General features: G+C 41.6%; 1 protein-coding gene across 6 annotated transcripts in view; it reads left to right on the top strand.

Moving 5' to 3' along the window:
* Window positions 1–2704, top strand: part of LOC126389321 (NACHT, LRR and PYD domains-containing protein 1 homolog) — a 14939-nt gene extending 12235 nt beyond the window's left edge. For 5 of the 6 annotated variants that reach the window (XM_050042947.1, XM_050042946.1, XM_050042945.1 and 2 more), the window contains exons 9-10: window positions 719–1003; window positions 1147–2704. In XM_050042947.1, the coding sequence (XP_049898904.1) occupies window positions 719–999 (281 nt within the window). In that variant the 3' untranslated portion in view covers window positions 1000–1003; window positions 1147–2704. Of the gene's footprint in view, window positions 1–718; window positions 1042–1146 lie in introns of all 6 variants that reach the window. The other variant, XM_050042948.1, reaches the window with a different exon arrangement.
* Window positions 2705–10973: the final 8269 nt, after the last annotated feature.

Raw genomic sequence — 10973 nt, 5'->3', positions numbered from 1 at the left:
CTCCCGCTCCCGTCTCAAACACGGAGGTCTCCCTCTCCGCTGAGCACACCCGGCCTGTTAAATAGCCTGTAACAACTGTGTGACACAAACTCAGTGCTTTGGTCATTAAATAATGTCGGGCTCGGTTCGGGTTCGGACAGAAATATGCTGCCCGTGCCGCACTCTAACACACACACACAAACACACGGAAAACCGGACATTATCATCAGTTTATAAAAAAAACCCGGACGCCCTGAACGGGACTTGAAAAGTGGACATATCCGGGCAAAAGAGGACGTTTGGTCAGCCTACACTGCATGTACCCAAGCCCTTAGCCATGTCATGCTAACAGTTAGCCCAACTGTCCCCGGTGCAGAGCTCTTGTGATAAAGACAGAGAGGAAGCAGGGCAAGGAGGAGCTGGGTGAATTAATATGCTGTGTGTAGCTCTACAATGAAACAACAATTTACCCATTTAAAATAGTAAACAAACAGAAAATAGAAAATAGTGGCAGTCAATATTGATAAAGTAGTGGACCATCACAAATAAATCAATATATGGGAAACCCTGTGATTTATTTTTATTTATAATTTTCTTTTTGTTGTTCCTCAGAAAAAAGGGGGGGAAAAATCCCAAAATTGGAAACTGAATACCCACCAGATAAGTGAAAATATGAACAATCCAATATTTAGGTCCAACCTTTTTTTTTTTTTTTCCTTTTCCCACTTTTTTCTTCTAGACAAGGAGCTTGCCAGACTGAGGCCTAAACTTGTGAAAAGGGTGTCCAGAGAGCTTATCAACCAGCTGCTGGATGATCTGTTAGAGGATGGTGTCTTGAATGACGGGGAGACAGACTCGATACTTCAGGACAACAGTACCAGTGCAAACAGGGCACGCAGCCTCATCGACATGATACGGAAGAAAGGACGTGAAGCCAGCAGGAAGTTTTTAACTCACCTTCAAAGCAGAGACCCTATGCTTTGGGCTGAGCTGGGGCTGCCCTCTGGCCTACCTGTGTAGTCAGGTAAGGTCTGTCTCAGCAGGGCTGGCCAACGTTCATGAGTGAGGGAGGCCTTGATCTTATTCATATGTCAGTTTAGTGCACAGTGAAATATTATTTTGAACAATTATCTGATGGCATTGATATATATTTTGGTTTTCCTGCAGAGACCAAAGGAGAGAAACCCAAACTCAACCCTGCTGCTGATAGAAAGAAATGAAGACACTCCTAATTCATTCTGCACTAAAAGTCATATCAGGTGACAGACATGATCAATGGTTGAGCTGTTAATATGTTAAATCAACTCTTAAGAACCTGATCAGTGCTGCACTGATGAGTTTTCTTGTATTAAGTGTACAGTGTGTAGGATTTAGGGGGATATATTGGCAGAAATGGAATCTAATTCATAGAGTATAATCACCTGAAACTAGGTTGTGTTTTCATTGCCTGAATGAGCCATTTATATCTACATACAGAGTAGGTCCTCTTCCACAGAGTCGTCCATGTTGTTCTCCAGTCGCCCAGAACAGAGAAACCAAACACAGGCTCTCGTCAGGGCCATTGTGTGTTTGCGTTGGCCACTGTAGTTCTCCTACACACAACTAAGTGGTGAACACAGTGGAGTATTAAGCAGCTTAAGAGCTTGATATTAGGAGAAGGTTAAGACTAAAACATATTTAAAAAGAGAGTATAATATTAACGCTGGATTTATTTCTTGTGTGGACTGAAACTGTGTCTGCTGATAATGTGTAAATGTAGATGATAAACAAAATTATATCATTCACATGAACAAAAAGGGATGGCACTGTTTTTTTGTTTTTGTTAATTAAGGTCAATTTTGGATATTTACTGATGGGTCATTAAGTTTTGTCTTTACTACGTGTGGAAAAATGTCTGTGAATGAAAAGATAATTCATGTTGTTTCTGGTATTTGTATGAATCTTACCTGCAAGGTGAAGGAAAATAAAGTGGCTGCTAGTCTGTGCTTAAACTCTACTATCATTGTGTCAACATGCTGACTGTGTTGTTGTCTCTCACTGATACAGCCCAGAGTAAGCAGATAAAAAGAAGCAGAATGGTGAAAGTTGTCATATTTAGGTGTGTTAACATTCCACCTTAAACATTGCCGGTACTACTGGTAGCCTCTGAGCTGCACAGTGAATTGTATCATTTTTTCTCAGTCTGAAGATAACTGTTGACTAGTAAAGATGAAAAGGCAGCAAAACATATTTTAACTTTTTCGAACTGCTTAACAGGTCAAAGTTTATGAAGATGCAACGTTAGTTAACTTTCATTCTTGTCCCGCCGCTGTGATGGAAAATTATGGGTACCTGACAAGTTATGAGCGTCTGACCCTCTTTTCACCCCTTAGGGTGTCCTGCAAGACTTACTTTATTGAAGCTTACAAATCATCCCATGCTCTGTAATCCCTCACTTGATAACATCAGATATATGGCGGAGGCCTGGTCGCAAAACAGGCCGAAGGTGAACCTTCAGAGAGGCCTTCAGAGTTATGACCCTGTTATTGTGTCAGGAGATGGTACGGTTTAGGACAACAGGTTCTCTGGCGCCATGTGTTGTGACTATGGGTGAGCATGTGTTTGGGTAACTATAAAGATAGAGGGCTGGAGGACATTCGCCAGTTCTCACTTTGACTGACTGTTCATGCGGTTTGTACTGTTTGTGAGACTCCATTCATGAATGCTTATTAAAACTCAAGAAAGACAGCCGATGTGTGAAGACTTTTCATTGAATTGTTTATTGAATAGTAATTTTGCCACCACACCGCGTTTCCCCCTGATGCCACCAAGCGCCATTAAACTATAACAGCAACTGGCCATGTTTTGTGCCGATGTTAACTGTTAACTTGCAGCACTTGTCTTTGCTGGACACATTTTCCCCACAAATAAGACATGCTAATGTTTTTAGCACAAGCTTATGGCATTCTACATTGTGCAAATTAGCCTAGTGGCTAGCAGACCTTCCCTCTACTCATATGAAGCCAGAGACAACAGCAGCATTTAACAGAGGTAATGTTACAAAGTTTGGTTCCATTACAACTCACAAGGTTCACCGACAAAACAACTGTCTTACACTAAACACGTTTTACAAACACATATAATAAAGTTATTAGCACAAGCCTATAGCATTTAACATTGTATAAAGTAGCCTAGCAACGAGTGGAGATTTTCTCTACTGATATGAAGCCAGGATAAATCACACACAAGATTTAAAATGCTTTTTTGTGGAGGCTTTATTGTCTTCACAATTTGTTTCTTGTCAGTGAAAGTAAGGTAAATAAAAGCTTTGTTTCCACTGAGGGAAATGGTTTAGCTTACAAAAATAGACAGAAGGTCTGCATTCTGGGGAGGTGTATGTCAGGCGATGGCTTAGGGTACGGCATAGGATCTACCTAGACACAGAGCCCTACGCCAAAGCTACGGTGTCAATACGACGCAGAAGTACAAATTCTGCCTCGAGGCCAGCGGTGTCTAAACGTTTTGAATGGGGGCCATAAAAGGTCATGTGAAAATGCGTGGGGCCAGCTGCTTCTTGCATCATATAGGTTATTTTAAGAAAATCACAAACAAACAAGACAAACATAACCGTTTCATCTTTCAGTGAAAATGTATTCAACTCTCCACCGCTCCTAAAAGTGGCAGTCCTCGCTGTTGACTTTACACTTCCTTGCTGTGGACATGTCTGCTGCCTAGCAGAAAATGTCTGCTACTAGGTAACCGTTCTGTTTTCTTGTTTACTGTCTAATTATGAAAAAACATTAGTTCTGCCTGCGTAGTTCCTAAAAATGCAAAGTGATTTTGCTTGAGTTACCGACAACGTGTGGTTGCCACATATAAATTTTAGTATATTTTAAAAGCTAAGCCGATGGTCGTTTTAAACTGGTCTGAGGGCCACAATTGGCTGGACTTTGTACATGCCCGCAGTAGGCCTTTATCTCAGCATTTAATTCATTTTTGTGGAGAAAAATAAACAAAATTGTTGTTGTTAAATTTTAGATTATCATTGAAGATATAAACTTAAACAAAATCGTACAGGATAAGGGCATAGTGAAGACTTGTTGGGAAGGAATAATTATCCACACATCACGTAGGTGCAAGGTGATCAAAAATCAGCGTACACGAGAAAAAAGCTAATGCCTGCACGCTTACTCTATGCTACACAAGTTTAATAAGGACATTTCGATCCTATTTGGACGATTTTAACCTGACATCGTGAAGACCTGAACTCAAGCTTTATTTAAAGAGCCTTCGCTCTCTGCTGAACAGCCTCGTCCTGCATTAGAAAAGTCGCAGTTTAAACAACCAAGAAGCTTGCTTAAAGTACTGCAAAAGTAGTGTGATAAGTAACACATTACTCTACACAGAAAGTAATGTTGTGAAGTAACTTATTTGTTTCAACTAGTAATAGGCTATGTCATACATTACATTTTGAAAGTATCTTGCCCAACACTAATGGAGCTCCAATTCTAAGATTCACCATGGCAACAGGTGAATAAAAAGCAGACCCACCATTTTAATATAGTAGATGTAGAGATATTAATACACATTATATAAAGATTGTGCACATTTATTTTAATTTAGTGGCTTTATTTCAGTTACTTCAACACGTGTTGTAAATATAAAGTGAAATATTTTTTAAAACACATACAGATTATACACAGTCTATTTAAACTCACCTCAATTCTGCAGCTGCACCACAATCCTGCACACTCAGAAATATTAACAAATAATCCCAAACATTAAAAGAATTATGTTCCTTCATTCCATCATTTTTATTTAAACTGAGATTACACGTCACAGCACATTTCAGCAACAATGAAATTCAAAGTGCTCGTCATAAAACATCAAAAGCATCTAGACAAGGTGCAAAAGAAACACATTATAAAAGGCCATTTAAGAGCAATCCATCACAGTACTACAGAATGGAAAATAAAAAAAGTTAAAATACACTAATATAGGCAAATAAAATACAAAAATAAAAGTTAAATCAATAAAAGTACTTGAATAATAAACATTACAGTGGAGTATATGAAATGAATAAATATTTAATTTTAATAAAAGGCAGCAGCACGCAATAACCACTTAAGTGCAACGTTTCTAACACACTGACAGCTGTCTCTTGTGCCGAGTCACAGTGAGTTTATTAAAACTATTTCACTGAAAACTGCAGGAAGCTGGAAACTCTGTTTATGTCAACTTACGTCTTTCATATTATTTTATCCATTGTTAACGGACTAGTGTGTAGAATTTTAGCAGCATCTAGTGGTAAAGTTGCGCATTGCAACCTACTGAACTTTTCCTGTGTGCAAATGCGAAAATGTGATTGGCTCCGTCTAGAGCCAGTGTCTGGTTTTTCTGTTCTGGGCAACAGTAGAACAACATGGCGGACTCCATGACAGTGAACCTGCTCCGTATGTAGATATAAACGGCTCAATCATGGAAATGAAAACACAACCGTTCTTAGTTTCAGGTGATTTTACAGGAATAAAAACATAGTTAGGAATATCATATTCCATTTATGCCAATATATCCCCCTAAATCCTACACACTGGACCTTTAATACAAAAATACTGATTAGTGCAACACTCATTAAGTGCTTAGAGTTTATTTAACATATTTAAAATAAAACCATTAATTATGTGTGCCACCTGATATGACTTTTAGTGCTTAATTATTAGGAGTATAGGAGCCATCCCTGGTGTCAAATGTATGTAAGATGCTATTTTGTCCTGTTGGGGTCACTGTACTGCCATGGGTATCTGTCAATATAGGCAGGAAGCATTCATTCAGGTGTTGCTTGACGGCGGAGCACATATGGTTTTTTGACAACAACAAAGGGCCATGTGGAGCCAGGTGTACACTGCTGAATGTGATGGTAAAATGTATTTTCCTTTGAATGGTTTATATACCTAGATTTATGGATGCTACAGTGGTGAGGAATAAATATTGCATCAAAGACGAGATAAACAGCTGTCGGTTATGTCAGATGAGTGGTTAGTCAGTAGCCTGTCTTGTGGCCCCTCTGTGGCTTTAAGTGTAGGTTTAGCTGCTACAAGGAGTGTCTTCATTCTTCATTTAGTTTTCCTCAATGTATCACCAGCAGGGTTGAGTTTGGATTTCTCTCCTTCTCTCTTTGAACACTGCAGGAAAACCAAAATACATATCACTGCTACCAGATAACTGTTCAAACTTCAAACATTTGATATCAGTAACATTATAAAGGTCACTGAAGCTCAGGCACTGTGCAGTCACTGACAGGCTGACATATGAATAAGATCAAGGCCTCCCTCACTCATGAACGTTGGCCAGCCCTGCTGAGACAGACCTTACCTGACTACACAGGTAGGCCAGAGGGCAGCCCCAGCTCAGCACAAAGCATAGGGTCTCTGCTTTGAAGGTGAGTTAACAACTTCCTGCTGGCTTTGTGTCCTTTCTTCAGTATCATGTCAATGAGGCGACGTGCCCTGTTTGCACTGGTACTGGGCCTCAGTCTGGCAAGCTCCTTGTCTTGAAGAAAAAAGTAGAAAACATGAAACAACTCAAATTTTGGGCTCCTAAAAGGGAACATGACCTAAATTAAGAATTCAAATATGTTATTTCCATGTCCTTGGACAGTTTAATCATAGTTTGTGAACATGAGCTACTCTCCTTTAAAGCCAGATACCAGACAAGTAAGTCTCAAACCTGTGATGTCATTGGGTATTAAATCTGGAGCTGCTCCATAGACAATGAATGGGAGCCGATTTTGTGGACCCACAGAATCTTTCTTTTTTTTTTTTTTTTTTTTACACCCAAATGAACTTTATTCTATTGTAGTGTCCTCAGATCTGAAACAGGAAATATACCCATATACTTATAACATTTCCCTGGGTGCTCGCAGTACCATCTAGAACATCTTTCACCACTCAATGTCTGTAGAGCAGCTCTAGACCTTATACAATGTAACATCACAAACCTGAGTTTTAGCACTCTAGTTTTTGGATTTGGGACAGAGACTAATATTTTTTGAACAGTTGTAGACCATAGGAATAACATGTATGAAGTTTGAAAATGGGCGTAGTTCCCCTTTAAGGTGATTCATGATGCACAGATACTTAAAACATTTAGTTACACTGTAATACTACTATGACCCATGTGGATTTTAATGATTGTCACTGTATATTCAAATTCAAATGTATTAATGTCTGTACCAAGTCCCACCAACGATACCAAGATGATCAATGAGTATGTGAAAGATCTAATGACACTCATTATATACCATGTTTTACCATACATCACCTGAACATCACCAGTGTTTTGACAGTCATCTGAAATAAAATCCAGATAAACAATATATGTGTATTAGTTTTATTTAATGGTTTTATGTTTTACTTTCACAACACAAGACAATTAAACCATTTTAGCTAAACAAGAATGATATATAGGTATCAGAATATCATTTCATAACCACTGACCTTTTCGAATTGCACAGGTCCACACTGTTCCACTTTCGTGTTTGAGTGTGAGCTGGAACTTACTGTCTGGATTCTCAATGAACACAAGTTTGGGTCACTGCCTTCATATAAGAGCTTTAATTTCTGTGACAGAAATATATACGGGGAAAAGGAGCAGAATTAGACTTTCTAAAAATGTGATAATTCACATGCAATTTGTCAAGAAGGTGAAGAAAAATGAGCTATCTTCCAAAGTGAAATATGCGGGCTGACTGTATTTCACCAAAAATAATTCTGAACACAATACGTTAAAGGAATAGTTTGACATTTTGGAAAACAAGCGTATTTGCATGTGTCTGGTAAATCAGAGGACAGTTAGCTTAGCTTAGCATAAACACTACTGGGACCAGCTAGCATGGTTCTGTTAATTCTTAGAGTCTCAGCAGGGTCAGTCACATCAGAGTAGCACAGGCTGGAGGTTGGAATCATCGCAGGCTGTACCGTCTCTGTGATCCTTTTCCCCTTGCCAATAAATGTGGTCATCAAGTCTGCTGAGGAAGAGTGACAGGGCCTTCAGACTAAATCAGGGAGGCGCCAACCACCAGTCAGGGCTTTCATGGACGCCCCTACTGTCACCACCGCAGCAGTGCCAGGAAACAGGTGGATCCTGCCAGAGCTGGAGAAACTAATTGGATGGGCATGGATAAGGTTTAGGTCGGAAAAATCCAGGTCACTGTTAATGAAGAAGGGCAAAGTCATGGGCAGGTTCTGCTTCAGAATCACAAGGACACCATTCCCAACTGTCTCTGAGAAAACCAGTGGAGAGCCTTGACAAGATGTTCGACAGCAGCCTGAAGAATACATCATCATTTCAGGCAAACTGCCAGGAGCTGGGGAGCTGTTTGGGAGTGATGGACCGGTCAGGGCTTCCTGGCAATTTCAAGGCTTAGATCTACCAGCATGGTATCCTGGCAAGGATACTCTGGCCAATGTTTGTCTACAAAGTCCCCATCTCCATCGTAGAGGGCTTAGAGAGGAAAGTCAGAAGCTTCCTCTGGAGGTGGCTGGGATTGCCCAGGATCCTTAGCATCACTGCTTTTCACAGTGATGACACCAAGCTGAAGCTGCCCCTTTAGTCCATGAAGGAAGAGTTTAAGATGACTCATGCCAAAAAGGTGATGCTGTACAAAGATTTCAGCAACTCCAAGGTGGTCCAGGCAGGGGTGGAGATGAAAACTGGGAGAAGGTGCAGAGCCGACAAATCTGTAATACAAGCAGATTCTCAGATACGCCACAGAGCACTGTTGGGAGCAGTGACTTGGAGAAGAGATGATCTGGCAAAATTTTCCAACTCTCCAGTATGACAAGGGCAAAGGCCACACCACATTTATTGCAAACCTGTCCGTCCCACTGTGAGGGTTCAGGACAGTGGGATATTGCATGTTCTAAAGCCCTCTGAAGTAAACTGTGATTTGTGATATTGGACTTTATAAATAAAATTGAATGGAATTGAATTGAACCGAATTGAAAGGGGAGGGAGAGGTGCAGGGTGGTCCAGGAAGGAGTGAGGGCAGTGGTGGAAGAGGAGAGCTCCAGCAGAGCTGTCGCAGTGAGGCAACAAGGGGCCTGGACAAGGCAGAAACAGGCCATGGACTAAAAGGTCACATGAACTGGCCTAACCACAGAGTATCAAGTTCTTGATCCTGGCAATGTACAATGCTGAAAAAGATCGTAGTTTTCCTTCTGTGAAAATGTGTTTGCCAAAGTATTTGAAGACATTTTTTACCTGTAAGTTGGAGCATCGTCTGCATCCACACAGTTCACTTCAGGCTCAAGTTTAATCCAGTCATGCTCAGGGAACAGATCACCTCCAGTTGCCCTTGAAAAGAGTCTTGAAAGGTTCTGTATGTGACATTCAGAGCATTACTGTAGCTGCAATCAACTATTTGCTGTGTAAAGATTTTAAAGGGTAATGACGTCCTGAGCAGAGAATGAAGTCCCGCTCACTCAGTGTTCTCAGAGCTTCTCTGTACTTTGTTGTGGTCGACAGTCCTGCTGTGTGTGTTGTTAATGCATGTTGGGCCCTGTGTGTTTATCCTGCTAGCTAGCTAATCTGCCACTGCACCACGCTCATACAGCAGTTACCATGCTCAGATGTCTGAAACAGTTTCACAGTCTGATTCACTGTATATCCTTAACAGACAGTACAGTTGGTGTTTTTGTACAGGCATGATGAACTCTATTTCAGATACATCTGAGCAACAAACAAAGTATTGTCAAATGACCTGCTGTGGCATTAAAAGCTGATTCACTAGCAAGGACCACACCACAACGATATGCAGTTTAAAGATTTAATAAGGATGTGATTGTCAGAAAATGGTTATGAATGGGGTGGTGATGAATGGGGGAGTGCAGATTGGCAGGTGAATGAACGGGATGGAGATGACGTCATCGGAGGGTCGGACTGGGTGAGGTGTAGATGTGGGCGGAGAGACTCAGTGTGGGGGTTCCGTCTCGAGTTCTGATGAGCCCATGCTGTTAGGAAGCCCCCAAAAGAGTCTGATTAAGTGAGGCTTAGTCTGTCGTGCGCTAGACGGAGATCATTGAGGTTATTGTGGATGTAGGTTTGATATGCTTGTGAAGACCAGCGGCCGAGGACCTGAATGACTTGGTCTGAAATACCTGATCTGGCGGCTGAGGAGGCGGCGCCGATGCGGAACGAATGGCAAGAGTAATGGTCAGATGAAATTCCGGAGAGACGGAGGATGTTATGGAAGTGTTTCTGGAACCAGAAACGGGTGGCCATCCTCCCTGTTTCGGTGAGGAAGAGGGGATCTTGTGGTGAAGCGCGGGCGGAATACCGGGTGCGGATGTATCTGGTCAGTGGCTCGTGCGGGCTGAGAAAGGAGTTGAGGCGGAAGATGTAGATGGGAAAGGTTGCTCCTAACTGATCAGTTTTACTCCTGCGGAGCGTGAATATGAGCGAGTCTGAAGTGTGGGTGGTGATGTCGGATAGACTGGGATGACGGGAAGGATCGTAGACAGATGATGTTGGAGCGAATTCAGAGCACCTCAGGAATCCGAAGAAAGCAAGTAGAAACATTGATTCCAGAGTTAAGTCGACTGTGGGAGAGATGTAACCAGAGCGCAGAGTGTGTATGCAGCGGCAGAGCAGATCGGAGGTGAGAGGGAGGCGTCTGGCTGTCAGCGCTGGTTCGTGCTTTCGTAAGCCTTTGATTAGCATGGTGACGTGAGCGTGCGAGATTGATTGACAAGGGAGGCCGGTGGATAATTTATGGAATAAATTGATACCAGCTAGATATGTTTGTATGCTGGAGGCCCGGATCTTTGTTACGGTATGACAGTGTGTGATGAAGTTGCACATGGACATGGCGTCCAGAGAGGGAAACGGTAGGTGATAAGTGGCGTGGTAATTCTTGAAAGAATTCCAGCCGGTGAGGTAGGCAGATAGCGTGCTTGGTGCTAAACTGTTAAGGATGGTTTCTTGGGTGATGTGAGTGAGATTTGCCAGATGAGGAT

Source organism: Epinephelus moara, chromosome 4 (genome assembly GCF_006386435.1).
Source record: "Epinephelus moara isolate mb chromosome 4, YSFRI_EMoa_1.0, whole genome shotgun sequence".
Lineage (NCBI taxonomy): Eukaryota > Metazoa > Chordata > Actinopteri > Perciformes > Serranidae > Epinephelus > Epinephelus moara.
Note: the sequence above shows the minus strand (reverse complement) of the source record. Positions and strands in the feature narration are given on the sequence as shown.